Below are 19,391 nucleotides of genomic sequence, written 5' to 3'. Positions count from 1 at the left end.
TTTTGCATACTGCAATGGTATTTCAAAAAAAAGTTTGCAAGGTGTTTTTAAGAAACTGATTTTACTGCAAGGAAATAAATTAACAGTTGGTTTCTACAGTTGACTTTTACTAGTCGTGACAAATATTTCCAAGTCAGATAATAAAATGTTGTACTAAGTTCTTTGTATTTTGTTCATCTGTTTTTCATCAACACAGCATCCCAGGGTCTCTTCTTAAGTTCCTGGAAATAGTGCATCCTCTCCTTATCTGTAGTAGGGTGGTGATACCTGTCTGTGCCCCTCCCACCTATCCCTTGTCTTTGAGCCTCTGGAGTGAAACCTGTATAAAATGTTACTTTGCTTAGAGATACTTCAGCAAATTTGGATGAATTCCTATAGTTGAAGAATAACTCTAGATTTTTAAATCAGATCATAACATGCCCCTGGGGAATCTTGTATGAGTATAGCCATTTTAAACCAAGTGTAGGCCAAGCCATAAGGAATAACAGATGAGACTTTTACAGTGTTGCCTCATATGGCTAACAAAGCACTCTTAAATCAACATGAGAGGGACATTCACAATAATAATCATTGATCATGTAAACATTTTTAGAATAACTAGCATATCTGACTGCCAACTACGTGTATTCTCTGTGTATATGTGTATATACCACATTTTTGGACCATAACATGCACCTAGGTTTTAGAGAAGGAAAATAGGAAAAAAATCTTTGAAGCAAAAAATGTGGTGAAATATTTAATAACATAAATAACATATTTCACCAATGGTGGAATTTTCTGCATGACTAATACTTAGATGTAAACAGAACTCAACAGCAGTGTTAACAACCATTATTCCTCCCAAATCTTGGGGGGGTGCATCTTATAGTCTGAAAAATACGGTATATACATATGTACAGAGTGGGGCAAAAGTAGGTCTACAATTGTTTGTATGTAAAATAATAATTGAAGAATAAACTGAGACTTCCAGTCAAGATGGAGATACAGGTAAACATGGCTCACATCCTCACCCAAACACATCGAAATTACAACTAAACTATAGAACAACCATCACTCAGAACTGTCAGAAATCAAGTTGAATGGAAATTCGACAACTAAGGAATTAAAGAAACCACGTCCATCCAGACTGGTAGGATGGGTATAGATATGGAATGGGCTGATCCCATACCCACATGTGGTGGATAAAAATTTGGGAGGGATACCTCGGGAGTGAGGAGTTCCAGTCTGGCACCAGACCTCCCAGCTCAGGGTTCCATTGACAGGAACGTAAGTCCCCATAACTTCTGGCTGCAAAAACCAGCAGGGATTGAGTCAGTAGAAGAAACTTTAAGAGTCCCAAGCAGCTCCCCTTAAAGAATGCACACCTGGACTTACTCAGACTCACTCCCTCTGATCTCTAGCACCAGAGTAGCAACATGAAAGGCACCAGTGTCATATGGGGAGGAACTGAAGTGTCTGGAGTCAAGGTGAGAGCTGGGGACAGCTTTCTCTCAGACAGGAAGGTGAGTAGAGGCCATTATCCTTTTTCTGAGCTGTCCCCCCACAGAACCACAGAGCCAGCAGGCTGGTGCCATATCTGAGACTCCATCAACCTGGCTAACACTGTTTGCCCTGTTTTCTGAGACTCTGTCCCACCCAGTTACAGGCCCACCCAAACTGTTAACCTTTACTTGAATAACTTGTCTTGACTCATGCTTCACAACTTCCTAAATCCTATCAAATAAGCAACAGTGGGACCTGGTAAGCCCCAGCCCCATACCTCTTGCTAAGTGGCCCCAGGGATTCATTCATACCTGGGAATCTCCAAGCCCAGCACAAGTAGCAGCCATCTCAGATTGCTTTATAGCTCATGCTGGATGGCCCCAGGCAGAATGCAGGTGGGGGCTGACATTGGCCTGCCCCACTCACGAAACCCCAGGGCCTGTGCACCCAGTGGACAGCTGCAGACCATGTAAAGGCACTACCACCCTGCCCCTGCACAGCTGATTCATCACGGAGGGTGGAGGTTGGTGGTCAGTGGTCATAGCCAGTCCTTGAAAATGACTTGCCTGTGTTAATCCCTCCCATTGACCTGCCAAAATCAGTCTTGGCTCAATTACAAAGGGAAGGTGTACTCAGCCCACATGAGAGCGCACCTTGAGTCCCCAGCTTGGGTGATAGGGGAGGCTGTGCCACTGGACCCTACAGGACACTTACTATATTAGGCCACACTACCAAGAGAAGGAATCACAGCACCTCTAATATATAGAAACAAACACAGGGAGAATGTCAAAATGAGGAGGCAAGGAAACTTGGCCCAAATGAAAGAACAGATCAAAAATCCAGAAAAAAGAACTAAACAAGGTGGAAATAAACAATCTCTCAGATGCAGAGTTCAAAACACTAGTTATAAGGATGCTCAAGGAACTTAGTTAGGACCTCAACAGCATTAAAAAGATCCAGTCAGAGAAATGAAGGATACACTAATTGAAATAAAGAACAATTTACAGGGAAACAATGGTAGAGTGGATAAAGCCAAGAATCAAATCAAATGATTTGGGACATAAGGAAGCAAAAAACAACTAATCAGAACAATACTAAGAAAAAAGAATCCAAAAAGGGTAGTGTAAGCAGCCTGTGGGACAACGTCAAGCGATCCAACATTCACATCATGGAGGTGCCAGAAGGAGAAGAGAAAGAACAATAAATTGGACATCTATTTGAAAAAATAATGAAAGAAAACTTCCCTAATTTGATGAAGGAAATAGACATGCAAGTCCAGGAAGCATGGAGGGTACCAAACAAGGTGGATGCAGAGTCCCACTCCAAAAAACATCATAATGAAAATGTCAAACGTTAAAGATAAAGAGAGAATCTTAAAAACAGCAAGAGAAAAAGCAGTCAGTTACCTGCAGGGGAGTTCTCCTAAGACTGTCAGCTGATTTGTCAAAAGAAACTTTGCAGGATACAAGGGATTGGCAAATATTCAAAGTCATGAAAAGCAGGGACCTACAGCCAAGATTGCTCTACCCAGCAAAGATACCATTTAGAATTGAAGGGCAGATAGAGAGCTTCCCAGACAAGAGAAAACTGAAGGAGTTCATCATCTCTAAACTATTATTAAATGAAATTAAAGGGAATTTATTTAAGAAAAAGAAGGTAAAAACTATGAACAATACATACTATCAACAACTGAATGTAAAAAACAAACTAAACAAACAAGAAGAACAGAGAATCATGGATACGAGAGTGTTTTGATGGTTGCCAGGAGGGAGGGGGGTTTAGGGCAATGGGTGAAGAGGTGGGATTAAGAAGTACAAATTGGTAGTTACAAAATAGCCATGGAAATGTAAAGTATAGTATAAGTAATGAAGTAGCCAAAGAACTTTTACACATGGCCCATGGACATGAACAATGGTGAGGGGATTGTCTGAGGGAGTGGGAGGTGCTGGGTGGCAGGGGACAAAGGGAAAAAAATTGAGACAACTGTAATAGAGTATACTGTGTTTCACATACAACAGTAAACCCGCTTTTGCCCTACTCATTATATATCTGGTATATTATATTTTTACATTTTTCCAACATGTATTTATTAATAGTTAAGCCATGATTCAGGATCCCAGAGTGAGATGTACCCAGGTTCCCCTTCACCTCCCTGGGAGAAGGATGAGGATGGAGGACAGAGGACAGGTGGGGGACAGCCAGTTCAGATCTTCCCAGGAAACGTGCCTTCTGCCTGGTGGTTGTCTGAAGCCAACACCCAGGGTATGACGCAGAGGTGCTTATACACATGCCATTATCACATGGAGACATCGCCCCCTCTAGTAGGCATTGCCTTCTCAACATGGTGGAAGTCCAGGTGGTTCTGGCAGCAGTTCCTGGTCTGGTTCTGGTTGGGAAAGTGGCTGTCAATGGGGCAATCTGGGAGTTCTTGATTTTGGACTTGATGTCTTCTACCATATTGCTGACTCCTAAAGACACCCCTAAAGCAACTCACAGCTCAGTATGACCCTCAGCAAAGATGTCTCCACCTGACTTTTTATATTTATTTTGATGGATTGAAAATATCTTTAATTTTTTTCAGTTTTAGATTATTCAAGTTTATGATTTAAAGACAACAGAAATGATAACATTTTGGATTTTCTATATTAATGTTATAACCTTTTATTTTAGTGAACCATTCTAAAATATTTGTAATGTTTTTATTCTTATTGAAGTATAATATATATGCAAGCAATGCACAGGTCATAAATATATAGCTTGATGTATTATCACAAATTGAACACAGTCCTATGCTGGTAACCAGTAGTTAAATCACACCAAAACATTAAAATTTCCCAGAACCCCCCCTAGGGTCCCTTCCAATTAATACCCCTAGCCAAGGGTAACCACTACCTTGATTTCTAAAAATTAAATGTAATTTTTAACCGGAAATTATTTAACCTGAAATAGTAAGAGAAGTTTATCTGTAATGATAGTGATAACAATCAGGAATTAAAGGTCTTCGAGGAAGTATACATCTTATTATATCTGATATAAATCTGTACTATCATAGAATATATTATATAGTAGAATTAGTCCCTTTTTTTCCTATGTGGGATTGTTTTGTCCTGGCTCATTTAAGTTTATATAGTCAATATTCTTTCTTGTTTAAAATTCTTATTTGTTCCCAGGGGAAAGCACTACCACTACCTTTGTGCTCCCAAATTTCTCTCCTTAGTGTTCATTTTGTTACTTCTGCCTTAGGGAAGAGTTGAACTCTAATTAGTCTATTTGCAAATGGCCCTCATATGAGCAAATTTTTAATCACCAACAGAGTTGACCTACATTCTGAAGGCCATCGAGGCATATATTCCTTCCTCCCTTGATTGCATACTCAGCTAGCAAGCTGTGTTTGTTGAATACCAGCTTAGTGTAGAGCATTCTGCCTGGTTCATTAGATGACATTAAAAGGAATAGAAGATATCGACCTTGCTCTCTAGGAACTTAACAGTACAGTGAGGTGGTTAAAAGTGTGGAATCTGAAGCCAGACTGCTTAGGTTTATATTCCAACGTCACCACTTCCTACCTGTGTGATTTTAGGTGAGATACTTAATTCTGTGTCCCATTTTGCTTATTTGAGAAGAGTCTAAGAATACTTATGTCGTAATGTTGTGGGGTATATTTATGATATTAATACATGTCAAGCATTTTGAACAGTTCATGGCACATAATAAGTACCTCATTAAGTTTTAGCTGCTGTAATAGTAATCACCATAGAGAGCATACATAAAACACTGAAATTAGAACCAAGGTAGCACATAATTAAATTCCACAATAAATGAAGAAAGCAAATTAAAGCATCTGAGATTACTGAGCTGCTGGCTTGCTGGCTGCCTGTTCCATATGCCATCTTGCCTCGGTGACATCAGTCCCCAGGCTGACATGGACCAATTTATTGTCCTTGATTAGAATGGAAAAAGAGAAGAATCTATAAAAGTCATGAAGGAAGCTTTGATTAAAACTCCCCAGTATGTCTTTCCCAACTCATCCCCACCCTCAAGCTGTCTGGATCTATTCACTTCGTATTTCCTATTACTGAATATTTAGCAGATAAAGACTTGAGTGAACAGCACTCTCATTTATCCTTTAGGGGTGTTAAGGTCTGATGAGTCATTTGTACCTTAGTATTGTAATCAGATTCTTCTTCTTCTTCTTCTTTTTTTTTTTTTGAGTATTTAGCCAGAAATCTGAAAGAATGGGAATTTGTTGTTTGGGAGAGAAATGAGTAATTTTGAAATACAGAATGTTTTTTTTTTCTCTAAATAGAGGTTTTGCATTTGGGGTGTTGAGCAGCATGACATATTGGGGATGGAGGAAGAGACAAATAAGTGGTAGGATGTCAAAATCTATTTAATCTCTTTTTGAATGTTATCTGTTACTGTCAGTTTACTCATTATTATAAACAAAGTAGGCTTTTGGGGAGGTCAGGTTAGGAAACTAGCTACCATTTATTATTTCCTCTGGAAAGAGGAATTCCAGCTTCCAAATAATGAACAGTGTAAAAGTTTAAAAACAAATTTTTTTTTTAGAATGCATTTCCTTTGTAAGTGATATAAACAGTAATTGCTGTGTAAAAATCTCAGGAGAGATTTTTTTTTCATTGAATATTATAGTGATAGGAGTTAGGGAGAAAGTAGACCTTGAACTGAATAATCCTTTTTAATATTTGTGTGATGGGAAAGAGAAGAGGCCAAAGATGTGTAGGCAAGTGTGAGTATGATATCTGAAGAAAAGTGGAAACTGACAGAAGATGAGATGGGCTGACTGGTACTTCAACTTTCTAGTTGAAAAGTCTGAATTCTTTTCCTAGGAGAGAAATAGTTTTCTTTACTCTTAACCTTATACTGCAGATGCAACCTCAAACTATCCTTGTTCTTTGGTTTTAAGCTATTACGACATTTCATGCTTTAAATTTTGATTAAACAGAGTTTTCATTTATTTTAACAGAACCGGAGGTTTCCAGTTTGAGAAACTTTCCACTTGGAAAATTATTTTAGATGACAAGATCTCCTAGCAATTTATGATACTACAGTTTAGCTCTATCAAACATTGTAACAATGCATTCTGTGGGCCTTGAGTTTTGAAGAGAAAGATAATCTTCAAAGTACTCTATTCTCAGCATGACCTGGGCTATACCCAGAACCTCAGTCCCTTTCTACTTGTCCAGTTCACTTTCTATATGAAAAATAGATAGTTTTTCCCTTATCTGAAGTATTGGGTTGGCCAAAAACTCCACTTACTATTTTTCTGTAAAATAAAAGATATATGTTTCATTTTCACCAATAACTTTATTGATTTGGATATTTTGAGTTTGTTGGCTATTTTCTGCGTGGCATAATATTGATTGTTCTCAATTAATGTCTTGATTTGATCACTATCAACTTCAACCTGTCTACTCTGCCCTGGAGCATTGTCCAGTGAGAAATCTCCAGCATGAAACTTTGCAAAACACTCTTGACATGTTCAATCAGTCACAGCACCTTCTCTGTACACTGCACAAATCTTTTTTATGTTTCAGTTGTGTTTTTACCTTTCTTGAAATAAAAAGCATAATATACTGAAAATGTTATGTATTTTCTTCCATCTTCAATATTAAAATGACTACACAAAAATTCACCAATTTTGATAAGATTTTTTTTTCAATGCATGCTATGACAGCTGTCACAATACAGTCTAACAAAACTGTTTCGGATGAAGTTAAAGACAACTAAGTGCTACTAGAGCCATCTTAAGGAAAAAACAAAATGAACTTTATGGCCAACTCAATAAATGGGAAGAGTAAGAGAAACTTCACTGAAAATTTTATATGTTCTATAAAGCAAGAGTTAATTTTGTGTAAAATTTCTGTACTGTTTTCAGGGGACTCTATAAAGGGTGTGTGTGTGTGTGCCTGTAGAAATTCAGAATGACCACATGCTACAGTTTTTAGTTATTTAGAATGAATGAATTTTTTAGGTGATGTCTGATGGTAAATAGTATATAGTACAAATGAAGATTTATAAATTAGAAAAAAATTTAAAAGGACACTATCTATATCTGATATAGATACTGGGCCACAATATAAATCTTCATAAGATGTGTGAAACTTAACCACCTATTCTGTCTTTTCAAGTGGCTGGCTGCTACATCCAGTTGAATTTCTCTTTAATATTGTGATTTAACTTGTGCTTCATAAAGGTTTTTAAAATATAACATGTTTGCAGTCAAGTTGAACAGTATCTTCAGATTGATTCTGAGAATACTTAGAAAAGGTTCATGTGAATATATTTTTTATTTCTAAATTCATCATTTTGATACAAATACCCATGGTTTTCTTCTGTGTTTACATGCAGCCAGGAGCTATGGGCGGAGACGAGGTAAAAAATTTTTAATGAGATCTTTTGCTTGCCAAATTGTGAGTAAATATGAGTGTGTGTGTGTGTGTTTATGTCTGTGTGTGTGTAAAACAGTTAATGTATGATATGATGTCCTACCCTAATTATTTTAGTGAAATAATTTTATACTTTCATTATATTTTTTGTGGTTAGTTGGTAATTTGTTCTTTAATCTTAATAAAAACATAGCAAAGACTATTTCTACCGGGAAGTTTTTGTTATATGGTTTATCATGAATGATCTTGAGGGAATACAACTACATATATATAAATATATAAAAATTTATTTGTTTATTTATTTATTTATTGTCCTGTATCCACTGTGTTCTTTTCCTACCACTTAGAAGCAGAAGTTAGTTTTTAGAAGGCAATTCTCAAACTTAGTACAGTTGGTCAACTGGTGATTTTTAGTGTGTGTTACCTCCAGAGGCAGATTTATCTTGAAGCTAAATGAAGCTTCAGTTTCAGGAAACCTTACTTTCATGAGCCCCCTCCAAGATCTTTATTGTTGTGTTGTTTTGTTAAAGAGGGATCCTCAATTTGTATAGGTGCTAGGCCCCATACAACATGCATTCCCTCCTGGTTAAACCCAAACAAAATAACATTGCTTTCATTTGTATAATGCTTTAACCTTTCTAAAGTTTTAATTTCCACAATTGTAATTTGTTTAAGTAATTTTAGGAAGTAGGTAAGCTTAATGTAGTTGAAAGAGTATGAGATTTAAGGTCAAAGACCTAAGCTGTAATCATTGCTTTATCACTTAAATCTAGTATCCTCATCTGTACACTATAAGGTAATTAAACCAGTCTTGTCCAACTTCAGGAGTATTAGCAAAGTTATAGTACAAAAAATTGGAAAGGAAATAGTATAAACTAAAAGCATTCCAGAAATAGAAGTTGCTTTGGTACTCATTTGTAGAAGCTGGGAGAGATGAAGTAATTTACTCTTACTGTGTGATCTCAAGTTAAGGTCAGAGCCAAATCTGGAACCTTTGTCTTTTGGCTGTTTATTGAGTGATGTTTACCATTCATCAGCTGTCTCTGACTCTGTATTTGAGTCCTGAAGGGACAATAACATTAAATTCATAGTATTTTATAATTTATTTTATAGTAAATATTTGTTGAATGGATGAATATAATATACATTTGAGTTACCATTGAAATCATCTTTCATGATGGAATCATACAGTCATTTTTGTTTTCACCTCATGGTGAAGAAAAACATTTGTTAATTATTTTTTTAACCATGAAAATAAGTACCATTTATATTTTTCACCTAAATTATTTTTAAATTTAAAGTATAGAAAGTAATATTACTATAAATAATTTTGTACCATATTTTTTTTCAATTGTTAGTAAAACAATCACTCTCCGGAAGGCATGGGGAATGGACCATTTTACATGGGAAATAAATACCATCTGGAGAGTAGATGGCAGGGACTAGCCTCTCTTCTTACACGGTGATCAGTCACCAGACCTTGTTAATATTTTCCCACTAGTTTCTCAGGTTTTGCCCCTTTCTTTCCATTGTATTGTTTCATCTTTCTGAAACACCACTTTGTCCACGTCTTCCTCCTTTTCCATTCAGAATCCGCATCATCTGGCTTCTCCCTGTTTCACCAGTGTTTTCCATTGCTTCTACTACCTTACGTTCTTCCTGCCTTTCCTTTGTGCCATGACTCTTCAGCTGGAGATAAGGTCTTTGAGCACAGCTGCCTCTTGTGCCTCACACTGTAATCATATATGTTATAGTTAGCACTTGCCAAATACTTAGTGATGAGGATTGTTTTAAAGTAACACCCACATCTATGCAGACCAGAGTTTTTGGCATTATATTCTTAAAATTGTTTAATTTTTACAAATTATAGTACATTAAATACAAGAATGTAAGATCACCTGTAGTTTCTAAACTCCTGAAAAAATTACTCTTCCAATTTCCATGTTACTTCCCCATATCCGTTTGTAATCGCTTTTAGAAGCCTTAATTCTCTTTGCATCAAATGCTAAGCTAAACACTGCCTAGATGACTTGATCCCTGCTCTCTGTAAGTCTGTAGTTTGATAGTTGTAGATGAAGAAGATAATAACAGAGAGAGAGAGGAAATGAATGAGTGTGGGGCGGGGCAAGAAAGAGAGTACTAAAAGGCTGAATATTGACTTTTGTAATGGGAAAAGAATAGGCAGAAAATTTTTTTGTTCCATACTTGTATTTGGCCTTCTATTCCCAAAGCTGAAAAAGAAGAAACATCATCTTCCTTAAATGCAGTGACCTAGCCATGTGGAATGGGGCAGGTGTACCTTATATCCACTTTCATTCTCTGAAATATACTACTCATCTGGTCCACTGAGGCATAATATAAATTTGATGAACTGACAGATTTTTTCATGCTCATTTGTGTGACCAGGGATTATATTAATGCTTGGTTTGTTCCCACCAAACAAAATTTAGACTTCCCCACAAAAGCATAAAAAATAAGCTTGTTGATGTATGTTATTTTATTGTACTTATGATTAAGATTTGCCATAACTCATTCTGTTCATTACATATACAGGGTAGGGCAAAAGTAGGTTTAAGTTGTTTGTATGGAAAATAATATAATAATAAATAATATAAGAATAAATTCTGTGTTTCATGTACTCACAACTGTAAACCTACTTTTTTATCACCATGAATATGTTGGTAAATATTTTAGGGATAGAAAACAAAGGGAATTATCTGTGACAGTTTTGAGATATATCAGCAAGAATTAGGTCAGTAGAACCTTTCATTTCTCCTGCTAAACTTGGAAAAGCTTCCTACAATAGGTAGAATTTCAGGAACTCTTTGTATAATGAAAGAGAAGGGGGAAGGAAGACACTCTAGGTATGTGATTCAGCTTAAAAGAAGGCTTTGAGGTGAGATTGGCATGACCAGATGCTTGGAACATGTTCCCGAGTGTATGCAGTGGTGGCCAGCTGGAGAGGAGAAGTTGGCAATGAGATGGTTTGTGCTTCCCTTATGAATGGTTTTTAAAACAGAGAGTAAGACTCCTAGACACACATATGTCAGGCTTTAGAAAGAGGGTTCCATGATACAAATAATGAAGACCAGAGAGAATTTGGGCATCAGTAGAAGACTTAAATGGGGAAATAAGTAACCAGAGGGTAGGTTCTTTGGCAAACCAAATGCCTCTGGTGGCATAGCTGAAGCAGTAGTAGGAGGGAAGAAGAATTAGATGTGAACGAATAGGATTTGAAAATGAATATTGATTATATATAAAATATTTAAATATCCAGTTATATTTCCTGTTGGTACTCATTTTTACTGTAGAGATGTGTCCTGGTAGACAAATGTTGATTTCCTTGTGGAATCAAAATGACACCAAAGAATTGTAGCATTTTCTTTCAGGAGTATTCTGGTTTCCACAAGCTCTGATATGTGTTTTCCTATACAACTGCAGCCCCTCTTAGAAACTAGTCTAGCAGGTAGTATCATACAAGATTTTTGTCTCACTTGATTTAGCAGCACACCTGATTAAAATATATGTTGTGTTTTTCATTGTGCATGAATTTTTATGGACTCTGGGAAACTTTTGTCCATATTTAGACAGGTTGGCTATGTGTCAGTGCTCTTGATATTTAACAGAATTTCTTAGTTAAAGAGCAGCAAAGAAAATATAAAAGATCCTTTTAAACAGTATAAATGAGCAAATACAAGTAATGATTGGAGTTACTTTAATATTAGAATTACTATTATGAAATGTACTTCTGTGTATATTTCATCCATAAAAATTTATTTACATTAATGTATGACTTAGTTCATAACAAAGGTTCTAAAAATTCAGTGAAACAAACCTGTATACCAAGTTGGAGTTGGGTCTTTCTGCCAAAGGCTGCCCAAGGGAGAAGAGATTAGCTCTGCCAGTAAAACCATGGTGCAAACATGCCATCCTGCTGATTCAGACCTGGTTATGTGAAGTTTCTTGTCTAAGGGAATGGATGGTTCGAGAGTAAAACATGAACAGCTGAAGGAATTTCTGAGTGCTCATGATTATAATCTCTGGAATGTTACTGTTTATAGTAATAGGAAAATTTTACTGAGCACAGGGCACAGTATGGGGAATAAGATCACTAGTTTTGTACCTTTGCAAGAAGATTTTCTGAGAGGTGCCTAAAGATATAATGAAGGAGAGGCTCTTGGTGGTTCACCCTAATTTCATTCATTGAATGTTTGTGTGCTTACTCCAGGTCAGATGCTGTGCTAGGCTCTGCATGTGTTCTGTCTCCCTACTGTGTATTCACTCTAGCAGGAGAGAGACAATAAATGCATGAAACAAATATTTTTATACTCAAAAGTTGTAGTAGGCAACTTTTTTGTTGTAGGAATGAAAAATGGAAAGTTCCCTTTAACATAGGATAGTTTTCACTGAAGAGATGTTTTTTAAACTGAAACTCAAAAGATGGAAAGACTGCTATCTTTAAATATTTTTTATTATGGAAACATACATAAAAATAGAATGGCTTAATAAACTGTATACTCATCACTTCAGTGATTATCAACATTTTTGCCAATCTCGTTTCATATATTCCCTTTATTTTTTCCCTTAGAATATTTTAAAGAAAATTCCAGACCTTATAAGACAGCTATCTTAAGAAGCTTGAAGCAAAGTAGTACTGATAAATGCTAAAATATTGATCAACCTTGAAAACATTATGTCAAGTAAAAGAAGGCAATTACAAAAGATCATATATTATATGATTTCATTTTTATAAAATGTCTAGAATAGACAAATCTGCTGAGACAGCAGTAGAGGAGTGGTTGCCTAGGGCCAAGAGGGTTTGAGGAAAGTGGGGAGTGACTGCTGTTGGGTTAAATGGATGAATTGTGTGATACTTGAATTATAGTTCAACAAGGCTGTTTTTTTTTTTTTTATAACGGGGATGGGACTTGATGAAAGAAAGAGCTTTGTTTGTTTGAGGAAGTTAGTAGAGCCCAGAGTGGCTAAGCTTGGAAGCGAAGAGGGGAGAGTATATTAATATATTAAGATGAGGTTGGAGGAAGGAAGGAAATTTGATCTTGCTGGGCTTTAGCTCCTGGTAAGGATTTTGGACTTGGTCCAAGTACAAGAGAAAAATCTATGAATGTTTTAAAGCAGGGTCAAGTGATTGGATTTATGTTTCTAAAAGAGCACTCTGGCTACTATTTGGAGAGAAGTGGGCTGTCTAGTTTAGAATTATAGTAGTAGTCTAGGCAAGAGATGATGATGTTTTAGGATTAGGGTAATAGCAATTGAATTGGCAAGAAGTGAACAAATGGAAGATTATGGAGGGCAGATAGATTATAGATGGTAGAATCCTCTTTAATGGCATTAGATTGAAGAATTGAATGTGGAAAGTAAATCAAAAGGAAGACTAAAAAATTATGTTGAGATATTAGCTTGAGCAATTAATTGGGTGAATTGTGAGGCTACATATTGAATGGGGAGTGGGAGAGAATAGGCTTAAGGTGGATGTCAAGAGTGCATTTAGAAACAGATTCAGTTTGTGATGCCTAAGAGATACCCATATAGCAATACCAAGGAAGATGTATTTTTATCTATTTGTATAGTAGGGGTTTCTTTACTATTTTTGTGTAATAAAAGTAATTCTTGTCCCTGGGGATTTGAAAAACCTCCTTTAGTTCAAATCTCTTCATATGTAAATGAGAATCTGGTAAGTGATATGTCTTGGCTGATGTCACAGATTAAAGCATAGGCTGGAACCTGACTCTCTTGACTTCTGGGCATTTTTTTTTAAAGGAGTCATGTCTCATAATCCATTTTTTTAAATCCCCAAAGTGACTAATTCCTGAGCTACTTGTAAAACATCCAGGCTTGGAATGGATGTACTGGGCCAGAAGTGCCATGGTGCTGTTGGAGTGACAGCTCAGGCTTTGATGGGAGCTCAGAGTGAGGCTGGAGCAGCCGTGGCAGTCCAGCGTGGTCAGGGGCTTTAGTTTTCCATCAGAAGCTGCAGGAAAGGAAGCCTCCTGGGGAAGAGTTATCTTGGACAAGTCTTTTGTGCTTAAGTAGTGCTTTGCAGGTTTCTTATTTGGCATTTTTCTTATAAGGAATCTTTAGCTTTAAGTCATCTCTACATTCAGAGAGTATTTTCCTAATTATTGGACCAAAAATTACTTTCTAGTTATTCATTGAAAATAGTTATCAGAAAACCAGACCATTTGGTAGAAAAAAAAAAGTCATTTGGAGAAAGAAAATACAGTTGAGAAGCTTTTCTCGTGCTTCTGTTAAAATATTGAATATGGATATTTTATATGGAAGTATGATGAAATTTTAAAGCAGATTTATATAGTAGATACATAAGAATATAATGTTTGGGTAAGTAACATGGCTTACTTAGAACATTTTGGTCTTGGTGAATGTTTTCATTCAAGAAAAGAAATATGCCCAAGAGATGCTAGTTAGTGAAGCAGGGCCTCTCATGGAACACAGTTTGGGTGCAGCCTCTTCAAGTTTCCATTTCTAGTAACGCATGTCCAGGAACTAAAACTTGACCGGTCTTCCCAAGGGTGATTGGTCTTGGCGGGGGGCGGGGAGGGGGGTGGGTTTATACCAACCAAATGAATGGACAAATACCAACCTTGTAAGGGACCACTGGACAAATCATAATATCATTGTTTCAACTTATTATGGAGATGGATGTAGTAGAAATACAATTTCAATGGCTAATTGTCTACAAATTCAAGAGTCACCTCTTTATAATAGCAAGGCACTAAATTCATTTATAGAACAGTCTTTTAAGAGCTTATAATTAGAGTATAGGAAAACAGATGGTTTTCAGGCTGTGGAAACATCAAATGAACTATTCAGTCTGTCCCACAGAGGAGTAATCCCACCAGTGTGACAAAATCCTTCTTATCTCCTATTGGTCTGCACCAGGTAAACACTACAAGTTCTTACTCTTCATTTCTTTTTTTAATATATTTTATTGATTATGCTATTACAGTTGTCCTATTTTTTTCTCCCCTTAATTCCCCCCTGCCCTTCACCCCCACTCCTACCAGCCATCCATCCCCCTTAGTTCATGTCCATGGGTCATACATATAAGTTCTTTGGCTACTACATTTCCTATACTATGTTTAACCTCCCCCTGTCTATTTTGTACCTACCATTTATGCTTCTTATTCCCTGTACCTTTCCCCTAATTCTCCTCCCTCTCTCTCCCCAATGATAACCCTCCATGTGATCTCCATTTCTGTGATTCTGTTCTTATTCTAGTTGTTTGCTTAGTTTGTTTTTGTTTCATGTTCAGTTGTTGATAGTTGTGAGTTTGTTGTCATTTTACTATTCCTATTTTTGATCATCTTCTTTTTCTTATCTTTTCTTTGATCTTCTTATTTTTCTTATATAAGTCCTTTTAACATTTCATATAATAAGGAGTTGGTGTTGATGAAGTTCTTTAACTTGACCTTATTTGGGAAGCACTTTATGTGCCCTTCCATTCTAAATGATAACTTTGCTGGATAGAGTAATCTTGGTTGTAGGTCCATGCCTTTCATGATTTCAAATGCCTCTTCCCAGCCCCTTCTTCCCTGCAAAGTTTCTTTTGAGAAATCAGCTGATAGTCTTATAGGAACTCCTTTGTAGGTAACTCTCCCTTTTTCTCTTGCTGCTTTTAAGATTCTCTCCTTATCTTTAATCTTGGGTAACTTGATTATGATGTGCCACAGTGTGTGCTTCCTGGGGTCCAACTTCCTTGGGACTTTCTGAGCTTCCTGGACTTCCTGGAAGTCTATTTCCTTTGCCAGATTGGGGAAGCTCTCCTTCATTATTTTTTTCCAAATAAGTTTTTCATTTCTTGCTCTTCCTTTCCTCCTTCTGGCACCCCTATGATTCAGATGTTGGGACGCTTAAAGTTGTCCTGGAGATTCCTAAGCCTCTCCGAATTTTTTTTTGAATTCTTGTTTCTTCATTCTGTTCTGGTTCAATGTTTCTTTCTTCCTTCTGGTCCAAGTTGTTGAGTCCCGGTTTCCTTCCCTTCACTGTTGGTTCCCTGAGTATTTTTCTTTATTTCACTTCTCATAGCCTTCATTTCTTCTTGTATTTTGTGGCCATACTCAACCATTTCTTTGAGCATCCTGATTACCAGTGTTTTAAACTGTACATCTGATAGGTTGGCTATCTCTTCCTCACTTAGTTCTATTTTTGGAGCTTTGATCTGTTCTTTCATTTGGACCATATTTCTTTGTTCAGTGCTCCTATTATGTAATAAGGGCCAAAGACTTAGGTGTTCACCAGGGCAGGGCAACCCAGGTGGCTGTGTTATGGTGCTGTATTTAGGGGAGGGGTCAGAGAGGTAACAGTGCCACTTGGCCAGCCTTCAGTCACTTCCCCTACAACCCACAAGCAAATTGGGACCTTGTGGTGCTGATTACTGGGTATGTGGTTTTGTGTACATTCTAGGACCCTGTGGGGCTCTCCAACCATCTCTCCTGTGAGGCTGGGAGTTTTTCCCGCCACCACAACTGCTGCAGGTTTTACAGCCAGAGGTTTTTGAGGCTTTCTTTTCCCATGCTGGAACCCTGGGTTGTGTGGTCTGTCTTGTTCCCCGTTGTTTCTCCCAGTTTATCTGCACACAGATGTGAGACTGCCTGGTCCTCCAGCCGCCCCCTTGCCACATGTCCTCTCTGCCCTGGCTGCCCATCTCTAACCCCCTTGCCAGTCTGAATGAATGTTTCTTCTTTAACACCTTGATTGTTGGACTTCCGTACAGTTTAATTTTCTGACAGTTCTGGTTATCTTTTGTTTTTAAATTTGTTGTTGTTCTTTTGGTTGAGAAGGCAAAGTATATCTACCTATATGCCTCCATCTTGGCCTGAAGTCTCTTCACTTCTTTTAAATACCTCCTGCAGACTACCTTTTTGTTCTGTCAGCACTTCAGGCAGTCATGTTACAGTAAGACTAACTAGATTATAGATTTTACATTTTATTCCTGAGGATGCACTACCTTTAACTTGATTGAACTTGGATGTTTCTCAAGGCTCTATATACTTCACACAATATCTTTTTAAGTGGCTGCCTGCTATAGACAACAATCAATCTCCATTTCCATGGTTCTTAAACTTGAGCACATGAATCACTGGGGAAATTTGTTACAAGTGCAAATTTTCAAGTTTGAGCTCCACAGATTCAGATTAAATAGATCTGGGAATTGGGCTCTGAGACATACATTCTTAGTTCTTACCCACAGTTAAGGAAATGTCACGTATGTGTGAATTCTTAGCAGTTTCATTTCCAAGAGCCACTTTATTACTAAAGTCTGTGGTACTTAAATACTAATAATAAAACAGAGATTTGGTGTTAAAACCTTGGAAAGTTTAAGTATCCATGATCAATTTTTACAACAGTCCAAATTTTTACAGTTAACTGTTGCTTGTATTTTCTTTATCAATGTACTCTGGGGAAACTGTGGTCATGTTGGCCATGCCTAAAGCAAGTTCTCTTTGTTCCAGAATGTCTTGAACATTTACTTCTCCTTCTTCACTGCTCTGGTTTAAAACTTCGTCATCTCTCATCTGGACAGTCACAGATTTCTTCTGACTCTCCCCCCTTCCCCTTCTTCCTGGGTATAAATTGCTGGTGGAGGCATAGCTTTTATAGGATTTGGCGTAGAGGAAATAACATGGTCACAAGCATCTTAGAGACTTCATTGTGACAGGGTGGGAGATGGATTAGATGGGAGTATTAGAGTCTCCAAGGAATGAGTATAGTTTGAAAAAAAAGGCTAGTATTAGAAAGAAATATTAAATCTGGAAAATGGGGGAATTTCCTATTTCTTTTGTAATAGAGAATCTAAGCTTGAACAAACAGAATAGAAAAGGTCTCGATTTTCTGGGGCAGCGCCATGTCTTTGCACATGCTGTTGTCTTTTGCTGGATGCTGCTTCATTTTAACATTTATTGAGTGCCTTTTATGTGCCCTTATTAAAACATGAAGGTACAGTGATGAACAAGATTCGATGGGTCCCTTTCCTAAATTTTACAATTTAATGGGGTTGGGGAATGAGATATCAAATAAAAACCCATACAGTATTTTAATGGTAATTGGGGAAAGTGTTAACAAAAGTGCTATGAGTAGATAGAAAAGGGGACTTAACCTGACGTAGAAGGTCAGGATAGTTCCACCAGAGGAAATGATTTTTCAGCTGAGACTTGAAGAATTGGTAGGAGTTAACTAGAAAATTAGGGAGTTGGGAAGAGGACGTTTGTTTTAGTTAAGGTCTACAGCTTGTCCTTAGGGCCTGAAGCAACAAAGAATAATCTAGAAATTTAAAGGTCTTTCTTTTTGATTGGAGGTTAGTGAACCAGAGGGAGAGGCAGCAAGTGTGATGTACGAGAGGTAGGCCTCTGCCTTACAGTTATAGTGATGTATTTTCACTTTACCGGGAGAGCATAGGAAGTTATTGAGGGGTTTTAAGGGTCGGGGTGAAGAATGTAGTAACATGTTCAGATTAATATTTGAAAATGGTGAACTTTGGCTGTTCGTTGAGAAAGCATTGTAGAGTGCAGGGTAGAAATCAAACAAGCTATTGTGTAGACTCATTAAACTGTTGGTTTAGGAGAGAGATGATGGTGATCTGCACCAGGCTGTTAGAATCAAATTGACTGGATTGAAGAATTGTTTTATAGCTTGAATTGGTAGGACATAGTGAGAGATGGATTAGAACTGGAGTATGAAAGCAATAGAGATGATAAGGGTAACTCCTAGATGTTGTGGATTGAATTGGATATGGATAATAGTCATTTTTTTGAGAGGAGAAGGTTTGGAGGGAAAGATCAAAACTTTCTCTATGGATTCTTGTTCTTTTACCTTAGATACTTCTACTTCCACAAGATTCTGCTCAGAATTGCCTGCCTCTAAAATCACCCTAAAGATATTTTTGCCCCTGTCTCCTGGAGGGCAGTAAATTGTGCTTTTGTATCACTTGGTAAAGTCTTCCTTAGTACTTTTCCCTCTATTTTGTAATTGTGTACTTGCTGATCTCTCTTACCAGACTTGATTTTTTTGTAAGGGACTTCCAAATAACCATCCTATTTGTCTGGTGTTTGTGAAGTGTAGTAAATATTTCTAAAAGTGTTTTTCTCTGAGTTATATACATTAAAGATTCCTTTATCTGAAATCCAAGTAATGCAGGATTGATTTATTTTACTGCGGAACTTTTCCCAGTCTTTTGTATTCTAACGTGGATTGTTAATCTGTGGGAAGGGGATAAGGCATACAGTATTTTCCAATATTATTTTGTCCTCCCACTGCACCAGCTTTTGTTTTCTGAGCATCTCATATTACTAGTGTTGAGGGTAAGAGGCGGGTATAGGTACATTCTGTGAGAAATGCTGATCAGAGTAGGCACATGATTCACTGAGCGTAGATTACATGAAAAGCAGAGCTGACAGCCGAGGAGAACATCTCTGGGTATCTTTGGGAAGCTCATTTTGCCTATATTTGCTGCAAATCTATTTC

The 19,391-nt window shown here is 37.2% G+C and overlaps 1 protein-coding gene and 1 pseudogene across 7 annotated transcripts in view; one reads left to right on the top strand and one right to left on the bottom strand.

The window, feature by feature from the left end:
- The window catches only part of CPEB3 (cytoplasmic polyadenylation element binding protein 3), a 177,528-nt gene that overhangs the window by 84,008 nt on the left and 74,129 nt on the right, over positions 1-19,391 (top strand). For 5 of the 7 annotated variants that reach the window (XM_045854203.1, XM_045854204.1, XM_045854208.1 and 2 more), the window contains exon 5: positions 7,855-7,878. The exons of the other annotated variants lie outside the window; for them this stretch is intronic. In XM_045854203.1, coding sequence (XP_045710159.1) covers positions 7,855-7,878 — 24 coding nt within the window. The remainder of the gene's footprint in view (positions 1-7,854; positions 7,879-19,391) is intronic. 7 annotated transcript variants of the gene reach the window in all.
- Positions 3,686-3,939, bottom strand: LOC123828825 (annotated as a pseudogene).

Source organism: Phyllostomus hastatus, unplaced genomic scaffold, assembly GCF_019186645.2.
Source record: "Phyllostomus hastatus isolate PE091 unplaced genomic scaffold, TTU_PhHast_1.1 phas_scaffold_1066, whole genome shotgun sequence".
Classification (NCBI taxonomy): Eukaryota; Metazoa; Chordata; class Mammalia; order Chiroptera; family Phyllostomidae; genus Phyllostomus; species Phyllostomus hastatus.
This window is presented reverse-complemented; position numbering and strand designations above follow the sequence as displayed.